Source organism: Eretmochelys imbricata, chromosome 6 (assembly GCF_965152235.1).
Source record: "Eretmochelys imbricata isolate rEreImb1 chromosome 6, rEreImb1.hap1, whole genome shotgun sequence".
Lineage (NCBI taxonomy): Eukaryota > Metazoa > Chordata > Testudines > Cheloniidae > Eretmochelys > Eretmochelys imbricata.
Genome location: NC_135577.1, coordinates 113505024 through 113521446, shown reverse-complemented (window position 1 = coordinate 113521446; position 16423 = coordinate 113505024). Strand labels below are relative to the sequence as shown.

The 16423-nt window shown below is 43.6% G+C and overlaps 1 protein-coding gene across 4 annotated transcripts in view; it reads left to right on the top strand.

Moving 5' to 3' along the window:
* PPP1R13B (protein phosphatase 1 regulatory subunit 13B) overlaps positions 1–16423 on the top strand; it is a 142078-nt gene that overhangs the window by 99627 nt on the left and 26028 nt on the right. For 3 of the 4 annotated variants that reach the window (XM_077819459.1, XM_077819457.1, XM_077819458.1), the window contains exons 5-7: positions 11627–11728; positions 12813–12987; positions 13349–13545. In XM_077819459.1, the coding sequence (XP_077675585.1) occupies positions 11627–11728; positions 12813–12987; positions 13349–13545 (474 nt within the window). Of the gene's footprint in view, positions 1–7908; positions 7929–11626; positions 11729–12812; positions 12988–13348; positions 13546–16423 lie in introns of those variants that run through there. The other variant, XM_077819460.1, reaches the window with a different exon arrangement.

Below are 16423 nucleotides of genomic sequence, written 5' to 3'. Positions count from 1 at the left end.
ATAGTGCCCTGGAGCGTCGAGAGACCCAGCACCGGCTAAGCACCATAAACTGTTGGCCCCGGAGCGCCAGGCTAGGCCCCGGCACCGATCGTCCTCCCCAGTGCGGCCCCCGGTGCAGCCTAAAAGAAGGCATGGTCGTTCCCCGCACAGGAGGCTGATGCCTCCCAAGGCCCCGAGTGCCGACAAGAGCGGGAAGCCCGCGGTACCAGTGCTGACACAGGTGGTCCCAGCAGCACAAGCCCCACAGAGCCCAGACCTAAGTGAGCTCAGTGCGGACGATGGGCTCGAGGGCGTAATGGATCAGCCCTCTATGCCTGGCACCTTTGAGGCTGCAAAGGACCTCATCGAGCTGTCGGTGGTGAGTCCCCTCCTGTATGGGGAGAACCCTCTGGTGCCCGTGCCTCGGGTGCTGTCGAGGGGTAAGCCAGCAATGGTGTGCCGTTCGAAGACACCATCCCGGCATTGGTCCCGGTCGAGCTCCGACTTTGCAGACTCGCACTTGCCAACGTCCCAGAAGGAGGTTGTGGCACCGGCAGCGAGTTGACGCGAGAAAGCACCAGAAAGGGCATGCCGGTCTCCGGCACCGCCTAGAGACCGGCACCGGGAGGAGTTGAGACGGCCCTCACCAGAGGTCTCCCGCAGACGGCACCAGTCCCAGTCCCGGTCCCGGTGATACTGGTACCGCTCCCAGTCCCACTCAGCCAGGAGCCGCTCGTTCTCTTGCCGGCACAGATCGTTGGCACCACCATGGCCTTCACGATTGGCGTTGCTGCAGTCCGGCTCCGGCTGCTATAGCTACCCGCACCAGGGCCAGAAAGCAGGGACCCTCAAGGGAGCTGGCAACCTCAATGGGACTATCAGGAGCACCAAGGGGTCCCGTCCAGGGCAACTTACTTGGTGTAGCGGTCCCGGTCCTTGCACTGATGCCAGATGGTGCCGAAGGCAACAGTATCCAGGCCTCCAGCATTCCCCCAGCATAGACTGGAGAGTCCGGCACCGAGTCGGTGCCATCCCATGGACTCCCACCCTGATCTGAGCCGGAGGCCCCTACCATGGGAAATGGGGAGCAGGAGGACCAACCAGAGGGGTCGAGCAGTAGCTAACCTCCTCGTCTTTGCCCGATGAGGTGGTGGTGGGTACAGAGGTGTCCGGCCCTCCACTGATAGACCTTAGAGCCCACCAAGAACTGCTGCGCAGAGTTGCCCAAAATTTGGGGTTGCAGGCCGAGGAGATGGTTGAGCAGGAGGACCCCATGATGGACATTTTGAGCCCCGAAGGTCCATCCAGATTAGTGCTCATTAAGACCATCCAGTCTAACTATAAGAGTGTATGGCAGACCCCAGCCTCCAGTGCTCCAACGGCTAAAGGAGTGGAGCGTAAATACTTTGCCCCATCTAAGGGCTAGGAGTTCCTGTTCTGCCACCCGAGTCCATGATCCCTAGTCGTTTTGGGGGTGAACAAAAGGAAGCGCCATGGTCAGCAGGCCCCAGCCCTAAAGGCCAAGGAGGCGAAACACCTGGACCTTTTTGGTAGAAAGGTGTACTCATCTGGGGGCCTTCAGTTGAGGACTGCTAACCAGCAGGCCATCCTCAACAGGCACAATTTCAATTCCTGGGCGGTGGTGGGGAAGTTTAAGGACAACCTCCCGCAAGGTTCCCAACAGGATTTCACGGGCCTGGTGGATGAGAGGGCAAGTCAGTAGCCAAGACCTCTCTCTCCAGGCCTCCCTGGATTTGGCAGACGCGGTGGCGAGAACAATCGCTTCGGGGTGGTCATGAGGTGCTCGGCGTGGCTCCAGGAGTCAGGCCTGCCCCCTGAGGTCCAGAATACACTCCAGGACCTGCCCTTTGAAGGGTCCGAGCTCTTCTCGGACCAGACAGCCGTGAGGCTGCATAGCCTCAAGGACTCGCGCGCTACGCTCAAGTCGCCGGGTATGCACATCCCGGCGACCCAGAGGAAGCCCTTTAAGCCACAGCCTCCCCCTCAACGCCAGTACCAGCCTCACCATAGGCATGAGCCTTACCATAGGCGAGGCAGGGATAACAGGCGATGATGCAATAACAATAATGCGCCATGCCAGAACCAAGGCCAGCACAAACCCCAGCCAGGCACTAAGCCAGGCTTTTGAAGGTGCGCTCGAGGACCGCGTACCAGACCAGTCACTGGATTCATCCCTTTGTTTGCTGAACATCCTGTCCCATTTCTCCTGTGCGTGGTCCACCATTATGTCAGACCGTTGGGTCTTACGCACGATGCGGAACGGGTACTTGCTGCTGTTCGCCTCCCTCCCCTCTTCCCCTCCCCATTCCCCGTCCCTCTTCAGGGACCCCTCTCACGAGTATCTCCTAGAGGAGGAAGTTGGCTCACTGCTAGGGGCGGTAGAGGCAGTGCCTCATGGCCTAAGGGGAAAAGGGTTCTACTCCCGGTACTTCCTCATCCCCAAGGCCAAAGGGGGCCTTCGCCCCATCCTAGATGGGCCTTCGCCCCAGCACATTGACGGTTCCTACGCTTCACCATGGGCCGAGAACATTACCAGTTTGTGGTTCTCCTGTTCGGTCTAGCCGTGGCCCCAAGGGTGTTCATGAAGTGCATGGCGGTGGTGGCGGCCTTCTTACGGAGGCAGAGAATCTGGGTGTACGCATACCTCGACAACTGGCTCCTGGTGGGCCGATCCGACGCGGAGGTGTGGGACCATGTGGAGGTGGCCCTGAGATTGTTCCGCAAACTGGGGCTCCTGGTCAACGTCCCCAAGTCCACGCTCGTACCCACACAGAGTGGAATTCATAGGGGCGGTCCTGGATGTGATGCAGGCCAGGGCAAGCCCTCCGGTATCCCAATTCCGGGCTATCCAAAAAGCAATGGCCTCCCTGCGCCAGTTTTCAATGACAACGGCCAGGTGCTGCCTGTGGCTGCTGGGCCACATGGCAACATGTACGCACGTGGTCAGGCATGCCAGACTGAGAGTCAGGACTGTGCAGGCGTGGCTCTCTCAGGTGTACCGCCCAGGCAGGGACCTCCTGAACTTGATAGTGACAGCCCCAAGGGATGTGCTGGACTCCCTGCTGTGGTCGCAGTCCCAGCCTGTGGTTTGCGAAGGCATCCCCTTTGCCGCCCCACTTCCGGACCTGATGCTGTAATGGATGAATCAGACCAAGGATGGGGGGCTCACCTGGGGGACTTCATGATGCAGGGGTTGTAGTCCAAAGGAGAGCTTTCGCTCCATATCAACGTGAAGGAGCTCAGGGCGGTTTGTCTTGCCTGTCAGACCTTTCACGCCACTCTGAGTTGTCACAGCGTGACAGTTCTGACAGACAACACTACTGTCATGTTTTATATAAACAAACAGGGCGGGGCTTGTTCCTCACCACTCTGTCACGAGGCTCTCCTCCTCTGGGACCTTTGCATAGTCCATGCAATTCACCTCGAGGCGTCCTATCTCCTGGGGGTGCGGAACGAGCTGGTGGACTCCCTGTAGTGTAGGGTCTCCCTGTAGTGGACGCTCAGGGCAGAAGTCATGCTTTCGCTCTTCCGCAGGTGGGGGTTTCCCTGGGTAGATCTGTTTGCCACCAGGGCTAATGCCCAGTGACTGCGGTTCTGTTCGTTCCAGGGCCGCAGCCCGGGGCTCACTTGTGGACGCATTTGCGATCCCGTGAAGAGGGGGCTTGATGTATGCCTTGCCCCCTCTCCCCTTCGTGCACAAGGTGTGCAGGGACAGGTCGGTGGTGATCCTCATCGCCCCAGCCTGGGCCCATCGCTCCTAGAGCTGTCGGTGGAGGCCTCAGTAGTCCTGCCCCTACACCGGGACCTCATTACACAGGACGTCAGGCGGCTTCGCCACCCTGACCTGCAGTCGCTATACCTGATGGTGTGGAGGCTCTGTGGCTAAACGCCCTGGAGAGCCAGTGCTCCCTTCCTGTGCAGCAGATTCTGCTTGGCAGTAGAAAGCCATCTACTAGGGCGGCCTATATGGCCAAGTGGAAAAGGTTCTCGTGTTGGTGTGAACCCTGACAGGTGTGGCCGGGCCAGGCCCCGGTGCAGGCCATTCCGGAGTACCTCCTGCACCTCAAGCAGCAAGGGCTAGCCCCCTCCTCACTCAAAGTGCACCTGGCAGCCATCTCCGCCTTCCATCCGGGGTTCTCGGGGGGGCTTGGTATCTTCTCACCCAATGGTGGGACGGTTCCTTAAGGGGTTGGAGAGGGTGTTCCTGTACTCCCGCCCCCCAGTCCCTCCATGGAACCTTAATCTGGTCCTTTCTAAACTCATGGGACCCCCTTTCGAGCCCCTTGCTACTTGTTCTGTCCTCCACCTTTCCTGGAAGGTGGCATTTCTGGTTGCCGTTACCTCAGCCAGAAGGGTGTCCGAACTGAGGGCCCTTACCTCTGAGCCATCGTACACAGTATTTCACAAGGACAAGGTGCACCTCCGGCTGCACCCCAAGTTCCTTCCTAAGGTGGTCTCCCAATTCCATCTGGGCCAGGACGTTTGTCTGCCGGTGTTCTTCCTGAAACCCCATATGGACCCGAGTCACCGCGGCTTGCACACCCTGGATGTGCGTCGAACGCTGGCGTTCTATTTGGAGTGAACCAAGCCCTTTCACAAATCCACACAGCTGTTTGTGGCCGTATCTGAGAGGATGAAAGGCCTCCCGGTGTCGGTGCAGCGGATTTCGTCTTGGATTAAAAGCTGCATCCGGGCGTGCTATGAGCTCGCAGGTGTTCTGGCCCCGGCGGTCACAGCCCACTCGACCAGGGCGCAGGTGACTTCCACGGCGTTCCTGTCACAGGTCCCGATCCAGGAGATCTGCAGAGCAGCCACCTGGTCCTCGGTGCACACCTTCACAACCCACTATGCGGTCAACCAGCAGGCCAGAGAGGACGTGGCAGTTGGCAGAGTGGTCCTCCGAGCAGTTGTTCCGTGACTTCTACCCTCCTGCAGAGGTAAGCTTGTAATTCACCTAATGTGGAATAGACGTGAACAAGCACTCGAAGAAGAAAAAACGGTTGCTTAGTTTCTCGTAACTGTTGTTCTTCGAGATGTGTTGTTCACGTCCATTCCACCACCCACCCTCCTACCCCTCTGTCGGAGTCGCCAGCAAGAAGGAACTGGAGGGGGTCGGGCTGGCAGGGGTATATATGCATGGCGCAGTGGCGCCACTTGGGATGCCCGCCGGCCTGACAGGAGTCACTAAGGGAAAAAGTTTCCGAAGCTCGTGTACGCGGCGCGCGCGCACCTAATGTGGAATGGACGTAAGCAACACATCTCGAAGATCAACAGTTACGAGAAAGTAAGCAACCGTTTTTTTGTCTTCCATATTCCAAGCCCCTGCCCCAACCACTCGGATATCCTTCCTCTCCTCAAGCCTTGTTATTTGTTGCAAATTCTTCTTGCCCGATGAGCTTTCGAGATGATACGATGAGCAAAACAGGTGCAACATTTTTTGAAAATGTTTACTACCTGTAAGCAATTCGTGGGCATAGATGGGAACTACTTTGTGAACGCTTTTGTTTATGGGAGGTAGTTTGTTACACATCTGTAATGTTTAATAACTGAACCAACAATATTTATTTAGGAGTTCATTTTAGAGTGTAAGACTCCCAAGTGATGAATGTAAAGAAAGTTACAGTTCAGCAGACCCGCCTCCTGGAACTTATAACTATATTGCAAGTGAATTTATGGAATCTGGAGGAGGAGATATTTGCAGTGCTCTTTTGTTGTTGTTGTTGTAAAAAGTGCAATCCCAAAGGAGGTAGATTTTCCTTGTTGCAGGAATAGGAAGATGTTTTATGGCTTAAATGTAATAGGTTCAGGTTTGTTGTGAAAGGCGAGTGACACCATGTAATAGCTAGTATGAGTAGAAGAAATGTATTGGAAGGATGATGATCTCATTAAGGATACATACTGTGCTGTTTTGCATAATACTGTAACACAACAGTTACTTCTGAAGAAGGACTTGAACTGACTGACTAACTGTTCCAAACTTTCCTGTGTTTTCACAGTAGTTTTGCTTGAATTGAATACAGATTATTATAAACTACATCAGTAAAGATAAAGTGGTTGAAACAAACTGATTTATTCAACTAGATCTTGACAGAGAAAATATGTTGGAATTTTTGCCTTTTTGCTAAATTTCCTGCTGTTTCAAAGACTATGCTACTATACTTGGGATATCTAACATATGTTGGTTTTTACTATCTTTCTGAAAATAATTAACTTGAAACTGAAGAGGAATCTTGCTTGGTTTCTGTACTTCATTTATCATATGGATGAAAAGGAGGCAGCAGCAGCAGTGAGTGAAATTGCAGGTTTAAATCTCCTCCCTCCCCTTCTTCTCCTCCGCAACACTGTGTAGTTATTTTAATAGTGAAGGGCACTTAGCCATAATAGTTTTCAGTAAAATAAATATTTAGAAGTTTTAGAGAAGATTTGTATCTAAAATGCAGGCTGTCAGGGCGATCGGTTTTTTTGTTTGTTTGTTTGTTTTTTTTGCAGATTATATAAATAGCTTTTTAAAACCTTTATGTATGTAAGTTAAATGTTTTTGCACTATAAAATTAGTTTATATACAAATATTCTCGGAGGTTTCTATATGGAGAGGCTAATGTATGAATTTATGCTCTCCTGTTCTGTATGTAGCATGTGTTTAAGCATAATAATAGGTTTTAAAAGATATGCATAAAACATACTGATCTAGAGCAGCGCTGAGTTCTTAGTTATCGGGAGTCAAACTGGGGATGGCTTGTGGCGGCTCTGAAAATCAATTATTTTCTTAAAGGTTGTCATTTTGTACTCCAAGATCTGAGCTTTCATTTTGAAACAAATGTGTTTAGCCTTATTGTTGGGATGATGATCTTGAAAATGTGAACAGACATAACCTGATGCAGTGATGTTTTCCTGAGTCTGTAGACATTCTTAACAATAGCTCTGAGAGGTGTGGATTGCGTCCATATGTCTTAGGCAGGAAGAGAGGGGGCAGTCTGAAGTTTAAGGATGATAATTTAAATGTCAACATTGCCAACTTTGACTGCTGATCAAAGCATACAAGAAGGAAGGACTTTGAAGATCTGCACAGTTTAATGCAAGTGGTATCTCATTTTGGTATAAAGTCTGTGGTGCATGGGAGAATACTACCTGTTTTTCCCATTCTGACCCTTGGAGCCATTAAGCAGGGAGAACCAGGAAGCATCTGTGCCCTACCAGTCAGGAGCCAAGTCTGAAATCCACCAAACACAACAAAGATCAGGGATATCCTGAGCCCAGCTGGGGGATCCAAGCCCAAGAAGATCAGCTGAGCCCAGAGAGTATCTGAGCCCTATTGACAGGGAGTCATGCCCAAGGAACACAACAGAGCAGTTGTGATTATTTTCAACATGTACACAATATACTAGGAGCAGCATTTCATTTTGGTATCTTATCTTTGTGTTTTTAAGTGAACATATGCTGATTTGTGGATGGAACTTACTTTTCTTTTCCATTTTGAGCCCTGCTTTAATATATAGCTCATTGTAAAATGTCTTGGCCATTTAATGGTAATAGTAAGCAGGAAGCTTAGGCAAGGTATGAGACCTATAAGGGAGAATACTGTGGAAAAGATGTCTGTTACAGTCAAGCTACTTAAAAAATTAGAACAAACTACTATCTAGGATTTTCTCTTTTTGGTAAATCAAATTAATACAAAGGTGTTCTGTATCTGATCTAGACATTATGCCAGTATTTTTATACCCCTTTGTTTTAGGGCCACTATTCCATACCCTACCCTATTCATCACCTATTCATCTTTTATAAACAGCTTCCATTGATGCTGACATTTACTAGGAGTAGGGTTACTTGGGCTACTATTTCCAATATGATTCTGCTCTAATTCTGCTCCATAATATGACCAGCAGGAGGTGTTCACCGAGTGGACGGTCTTTTTCTCCTCTGGAATTTAAGTAAGTCATGTCTATACCATACTGATGCCTTAGCAGCTTGCAAAGGAAATATTCCAAATTTGGATCTCCCTAGTGCCTGAACTGCTTTCATGCATCTGAGCTGATTTCGTGTGTGAGTGTATGTAATAGTATATACAATTCATATATTCAGTTAAACTCAATAGTTAAACTCAAACTTGCACATTTGTTCATTTACGGTAGGATAAGTGATGACAGACAAACAGCTTGTATTCTAAATTAAAATATGTCTATAAAAATTATTTCCAATCTGAATTTCAGGATGGATATAAAATAAAAACTTGAATGGAAATAATTTGGGTTCCCTTTACATAAAAGTGAAGTGTGATTCAGAGTTCAATTTTAATTCAAAGTTTGAAATAATTAGCAGATATTGAGGCAGAATAGTATACTGGAATAAGTTTGGTTATGAGAATATGAAACCTTCCTGAGTTCTGATACTTGCTTTGCTATTGACTTCGTATGTAGCATTGGGCAAGTACTTACCCTCTCTGTTTGTTCCTCATCTGTCAAATGGGAATGATACTTAACTTGCAGGAATGTTTTGAAGGATTAGCTAAGTGTTTGTGCGGTGCTTTGACAATAGGAAATGACTATGTGCATATTACTTTTTATTATGCTATTACTGGGTGCAAATGGATAAAAAGGACACTCACCTGAAAGGAACATTTTAAATATTCCGTGTTGTAAAGAATGACCTCTTAGGAAGACTATGAAGTTACAGTGATATTGTTAAGATATTGTTATACATAAAATATAAAAAAGTTAAAATGGCATTATTTGCCATTCCTCCTCTCCCTCTCCCCCCACCTCCTAGGCAGCAATCCCTGTTGCAGTATGAATATACAGTAGTTTTATGAAAGTCTGTTCTTCTGACTAGGGAAATTTTTTGCTTCTTTTCATTCTATACTGTGAAGGGCAACAAAGAAGCAGAAAGCCCACCTTAATATGAGCTTGTCAAAATCGTTGTTTTCCATTCCCCACTACTTGCACCTCAAAGAAACTACTCTGCAGGGACACAAAGACTGGAGATCTGTAGCTTTCAGAGCAGTGTGTACCAGAGCTGGAGGTCAGTTACTCAAGTGCCCTGTTTCTCTGTTACCTGGCGGATTTCAGAGCAGGAGTTTTCCTCTCTTGGGAAAGATACTGGTATGGCAGGATCTGTTGGCAGCTCAGATCATTACAGAACTATGCAAGGCAACCTGGGAGGACCAAGGAGCAGAGACTCTTAACCAGGTCTCCTCTCAGATGCCAGGAGATGTGGGGTTTGGCTTAGATTTCCCTGTGATTGTTGCTTTGCCCTGTCTATGAATCTTAAAACCTCTCTTCCCTCGTGTAAGCATTGTTTTGAGTTTCATCTCACAACACTTCCGGAGCGTTTTTTAACTTCCTTTGATTTTTCTGTGAGAGTGATTGTAATGGGGTAGGATATGTTGTACATTAACTTTGTTATTAATAATGTAATCTTACGCATTGGCTCAAATGCTGCATTGAATGTAGAATGATTACATTGCCAGCACAATAGCCTGCCTGTTTCATTACTAAACTTTGCTGATTGCATTACATTTCAAACCAGTTGTAACAAAAGTTGCACTATTTTCGCCTACCAACTCTTCCTACTATTCAGGTGTTGGTATACTATGTTCTGTTTGACAAGATTATAGTGAAGTTCTGGTATTGCAACATTCATTTATCTAAGCGTAGCAGAGCAGATGTTTGGTGAGAGATATAGAGCAGTTTTGACTTTTGGAATTTACTTTCGTTTTGTTTTTTTACTCCCACTTTTTTAAAAAAATTCTTTTTATGAACATGTTTCACAGAGTAGAAGGCCTGAGCGTGTAGGTACAAATGACTTGGGTTTTTTTAATAAAAGATTATGAAATTATTGAAATAATTTGAATAGTAATTGTATTCCTGTTAAAACAATATAATACTTAGCATTTCATATCTTCAAAGTGCCTTACAAATTGTAAATAATATTCAATAATTGCTCCTCATTAACAAAGTGTTTAAAATTGTCCAAATATTAGATGATTTGGCTTCAGTTTTGTGAAGGTTTTTGTTACCTTTCACAAGCAAAATTTGTTAAAACACAGCACAGTAATTTATTGGCCTCAATTTAATTTTTATTAAATCTGCCAAAAAGTGGATCTTAAGCAGTACTAGGTCATCAAAAAATGGAGGCTTTTCTATTTATATATTTTTCTCATTTCTATTAATATTTATTGCCACTAGAGAAAAACTGCTTTCATGTGCTGTTGTGGGGGAAAAATAGGATTTTTAACTCTTTAAAGCTTGTGATGACCATCTTGTGTGTAATCCTTATGAGGAATTTTTATGACTGTCTGAAGCATGAAAATCTTTACTTTCACTGGGAAGTTAAAAACAAAGAAAGCCCCGTGTGCATTCTTTCTTATATATGTATTGGCAAAAGTCAGAATTGTCTTTAGGATTTCTTAGAGAGGACCACTGAGATGATTCATGATGACATCACATGTAACTTGCTCAGTTTAAATAAGGGCGGAGAGACAACCTTTAGGCCAGAAACTGGAAATCTGCCATAGAAATTCAATAAAAATAAACACATTTAAAATAAATACTTATTGAACCTAAAAGATGTATCTATTCCAGCTTTTCCCTTTTTCTCTGTATCTCCCCCCCCTCCTTTGTCTCTTTCTGTCTTACTCATTCTTGTGGCATTGTACCATTTTTGTTTTTGTGTACTGTTTCCTGTTCTCTTTTCTCTTTCTTTGAGTTGCAGCATTTGTTTTCTCCTCGTTCTTTGTCTTCCATATTTGCTTCTCTTCTTCATCCACTTCCTTGCTTTTTCATGTTAACTTTTCTCTTCCACCTTGTATTCTATTCTCTCCCCATGGTATTATCTATCTTCTGCCTCCCACTGCCTTCCTTCTTATAGAGGTCCATCCTTCCTCTTCTGTTATGGGAGCTCTTATTAGGGATGGGGTGCCTCTCTTACTGCCCCTCTGTGGGCATGTCTGCACTGCCTCTCAGAGCAAGCATTCCAGCCTTGGTCCACAGACTTAGAGCTGTAAAAATATCTGTGTAGGACAGTGCTTTGATGTGGACTTGGGTTGGAGCTCGGGTTCTCAAGCCCATCTCTCCCCACAGGGTTCAGAGCCTGAAAGACTCTTAGATTTTTAAAGAGACTACACTTCGAATAATAATTGTTAGAAACTAATTCTTGCATGTGCTTTTGCTCACAAAATACATAATTCACCATAATTAAGGAAAAAGTCTCATCTTAAACAAAACAAAACAACAACAAAAAAAACTACCCAGGAACATCAAGTATTTGTTATCTCTTGGCCATGTACCAAATCTAACATATAGAACAAATGCCCCCATAGAACCAAGGGTATTCAGAAACCTAGAAACAGAAAACAAACAAGTAAATTACATATTATGAAATTCTGATCTTGTGTTTCTGGAAAATCTGATTTGTGGCATTTGTAATCCCTTTGCTGGTTGCTTTTTAGCTGCAATCCAAATGCGTAAAACTCTGGCAAAGCTCAGAGGAAGAAAAGAAAAGAAAATGTATTTTAGATTTTAATTGGGACTTAGAAACGTTCTAGACTACTGATGTCTGGTTTTTGATGTCAGAAAATTCAATGTGTGTAAACAAATAATCATCTTAATGTAGTGCTTTGTGCTTTCTACAGGTTGGGAATCCACGTGTTGAACTCACGCTTTCAGAACTTCAAGATATGGCTGCCAGACAACAGCAGCAGATTGAAAACCAACAGCAAATGTTGGTTGCTAAGGTAAAAATACAAAGGAGTGGAAAAGAGACAAACTGCAACAATTGAAAGACTTAGGCTGTTCATAGATAAAATTATATATAGATTTCCTTCAACATAGGCATATATAATTTTCAAGAACTTAGAAAAATACACTACAACATTTTGAATAAAAGAGCCTGAGAAATCTGCTGCATTAATAAATACTTCTAAATCCAGGCAATATAGAACACTACAGCTTAATAAACAGTAGACATCGAAAATTAGTATGACTCCCTAGTTATATGCATCTTTAAAAGGATTAGTATATTGTTGTTACCTCTTTGTATTAGACTCCCTTCCGAATATATAAACATGAACGTATGTTCAAAGTTTTGTATTTCTGTGAAGCATTTTGTGACACTATTAATGATGCTATATAATATATACAGTACCTATTGCATGCTTGGACTGCAGGACTGAAATATATTTAAATGGATTTAAGCTAACAGAGTTTGCTGTATTTGCAGTTCTCTGGAAGAAATTATATTGGAAAAAAAAGAAACATTTCCCGTGTTTGCTCAGTGCGTGGGCTGTCATTTAGAGAGCTGGAACTTTATCTTATAGCAGATCTCCTTATCTTTGCCTGTCTAAAATCCTCTACTGACCATTGTTTGCTTCCTTTGGGAAATTAAGTAATGGACGGTTGGAAGACATTTTGCAACAGCAGGAAGCATGCTCCTAGCAGCAGGAAACAAATGCTTGCGGAAGCTTCACAGATGTGTTGGAATGAATGTTTAGTCTGAAATTGTTTTTGGTGTACATTTGATGTTTGACTTAGTAGCTTCAAAAGCAGTGTGCCCTGTTCCTATTTTTAAGACAAATTTGTGTAGGCACAAATTATAGTAGGTTTTTCTGGGAGTAGTGTTGTATATTTTAATTACATTTTACTATCATGTGTGATTTTATTTATTTAGAAAAGATGTATAGGCAAGAAAACCATCCAAAGTTGATAGTGAAGTTTGGGTTTCTTTAAAGTCAAGTTTTGTTGTTTGTTTGTTTTGCCGTTATTCACCTATTAAAAAAAATTCCTCTAAAATTAGAATACATGTTCTCCTTGTTTTGGCAGGAACAACGTTTACGTTATCTGAAGCAGCAAGAACGCCGTCAGCAGCAGTCTATTTCTGAGAGTGAAAAGCTTCAAAAACTTAAAGAACGGGTGGAGACCCAGGAGTCAAAGCTGAAAAAAATACGTGCCATGAGAGGACAAGTGGACTACAGCAAGATAATGAATGGCAATCTGTGTATGTGGATATTTCAAATCTATTTCCATTGTTAATTTCACTGATGCTGTTTTGTACCGTAACTTGCAAATATTAGTATAGCAACAGGATATTGAATTGGGTATCTGTTCTTTTTTTAGAAAGGGTCTTTCACAAGTGAATTAATTAAATAATAAATTTTAGTAAATATGTTCAGCTTTTTGCAAATTATGTTAGCATGTTATAAGCATAAGTTTATATGCTATGTTAAATTGATGGAAAAGTATCCGTATATAGGACTACAGTTTCCAATAGCTGTATGTTTAGAACCGTGAAAACACACAAGACAGTTGTACTGGTATTTCATTTGGTTGTTGTGGTGTGTTTTTTTTGTAAATCATAGCTACTGAAATTGAGCATATCAGTGCCATGTTCCAGGAGAAGCAGCAGGAGTTACAAGCAGCAGTGTTAAAAGTGGATCAGTTAACTCAGCAATTGGAGGACTTAAGGAAAGGGAAATTGAATGGATTCCAGTCTTATAATGGACAGATGACAGGACCTGCTGCTGTAGAATTAAAAAAGTTGTACCAAGAACTACAGGTAAACCTTTAACTGAGACATTTTTCACAATATCTATAGATTAACAAAAATAATACTTCCCCCACCTAGTGTTGCAACTCATGTTGTACTTGGTTTTGGGAAACCCCATTAACCAGTATGATAGAATGTGTGTGTTAATTTGTAAGGGCACATTAACTGAATAAACCTCAGGTAAGGGAACTTCATTAATTTTCAAAACCACTTTTTTATCACCACTTTGTTATAACTTGTAAATAATATAATAACCTGTATAAATGATTTGAAGAGGATTACTCAGCAGTGAAGAGAATGTATATGCAAAAATTGAACTCTGCATGTAAAACTAGTGCTTGTTTCGGTTTTCCTTTTTTCTAAAATTTATGATCTCAGACTAATTTCAGATCTTAATCGTTTCTCTTTTGTGCGGTAGTAGGTATAGCAAACCTTGTGTAACCTTCTTTCATAGCTAGAAAGTATGATTAAGCAGTGGAAATATCCATTGTAAAATGCAGTATGAAAACATAATAGTGAATATATGATATAGTTAAAATGTGTAGGGGCTAAATAACAAGCCCGTCCTGATTATATTTTAACAGAATCACCAGAAGTAAAATATAAACTGCAAATACAATAAAAATTTGCAATTACTCTCTACCTTATTTCTCTAAGTATACCTTTATAGCTATAGTGTAGCTCTTACTAATTTAGAAGGTAAAGTATTTTGTTTACATTGCTATGGTTTCTGGTTTATATGTATGAAATTACAAATATTTAACTACATGCCATTTTGCCAGAATTTCATCGATTTTATAATTTGCTTATCGTGTTTTGTGGTTGAGATGTGAGCTCTACCATGTATTAGTTTAAAAATGTGAAATACAAGTAATGCTTTTCAACAAGTCTCACTTTCTTGACATGCATGTATTTCTTTTATCCTTAGGCTCTGAACCTTTGAGTATAGATTGACGTGATTTTTTTTTTTTTAAATGGGGACATTCTCTTGTATGATGATTTCATGTAATTGGGATATGCTCTTTAACAATCACTAAAATATAATAAGAAAAGGAAAGGAGTACTTGTGGCACCTTAGAGACTAACCAATTTATTTGAGCATAAGCTTTCGTGAGCTACAGCTCACTTCATCGGATGCATACTGTGGAAACTGCAGAAGACATTATATACACAGAGACCATGATTTGTGATTTGTGCTAGAAATGGCCCACCTTGATTATCGTGCACATTGTGGGGAGAGTGGTCGCTTTGGATGGGCTGTTAGCAGCAGGAGAATGAGTTTGTGTGTGTATGGGGGTGGGGGGGTGAGAACCTGGATTTGTGCTGGCAATGGCCCACCTTGATTATCATACACATTGTAAGGAGAGTGGTCACTTTGGATAAGCTATTACCAGCAGGAGAGTGAGTTTGTGTGTGTGTGTGGTTTTTGGAAAGGGGTGGGGTGAGAAAACCTGGATTTGTGCAGGAAATGGCCCACCTTGATTATCATACACATTGTAAAGAGAGTGGTCACTTTGGATGGGCTATTACCAGCAGGAGAGTGAGTTTGTGTGTGGGGGGCGGCGGCAGAGCGTGAGAAAACCTGGATTTGTGCTGGAAATGGCCCACCTTGATTTTCATACACATTGTAAGGAGAGTGGTCACTTTGGATAAGCTATTACCAGCAGGAGAGTGAGTTTGTGTGTGTGGTTTTTGGAAAGGGGTGGGGTGAGAGAACCTGGATTTGTGCTGGAAATGGCCCACCTTGATTATCATACACATTGTAAAGAGAGTGGTCACTTTGGATGGGCTATTACCAGCAGGAGAGTGAGTTTGTGCGGGGGGGGGCAGAGCGTGAGAAAACCTGGATTTGTGCTGGAAATGGCCCAACTTGATTATCATACACATTGTAAGGAGAGTGATCACTTTAGATAAGCTATTACCAGCAGGAGTGTGGGGTGGGATCAGGTATTGTTTCATGGTCTCTGTGTATATAATGTCTTCTGCAGTTTCCACAGTATGCATCCGATGAAGTGAGCTGTAGCTCACGAAAGCTTATGCTCAAATAAATTGGTTAGTCTCTAAGGTGCCACAAGTACTCCTTTTCTTTTTGCGAATACAGACTAACACAGCTGTTACTGTGAAACCTAAAATATAATATAATTTTTTTCTCTGAAGTGGAGGGAAACTTCATTTAAAGTATGATACAAGGTTGCACAATTTGAAGCTTAATCTAATCTTTCTTTCATTTTTATTTAATTGAAAAAGAAGTAGCTTTTTTCCCCCATCACTTACACTAGGTGCATCTCTATTTCTGGAGCAATTCTAAGTGCAAAGATGCTTAACAGATTGCTGCGGTCTGTATTGTTGCTCGTTGTCAGTTTGACCCCCGACATATTTATCAAGATTTAAATTTGCCTCATGTAAAATCTTTGCATGTAAAATCAACATGGGAAGTGGAGAACTGGGACAAACTATCAGAATTATTGAAGGTGCCAAAGAGAGCCAATGGGGAGACAAGAAAAATAATTATGAAGGACGCAATGATTTATTTTAAACTGTAGAGGTAACCCACCCCCTTAACCTTTAGAAGCCTTCAAATGAAGGTTTCACCTTAATTCCCACATAGAAAGGAAAATCAGTGTCTAGCCTATGCACCAGCATTTCAGTTAGAATCCCATTCATGTATCAAGAGGTTTCATTTGGAATTGGAAGCAGAATCAGTAGCATAGCTTCTGTTGTTGAAACTGACATTTTCTTTAAATATATATATATTTTTTTACCATCCAGGTAGTTAAAAATTGACTGACTTTAAGAAGGTTTAAAAAGATGAGCTTACTATGACATTTTATATATGATTTGGTTTTTATCTCATCAGTGTTCCTTTATGAAACGTGTTTATGCTTAG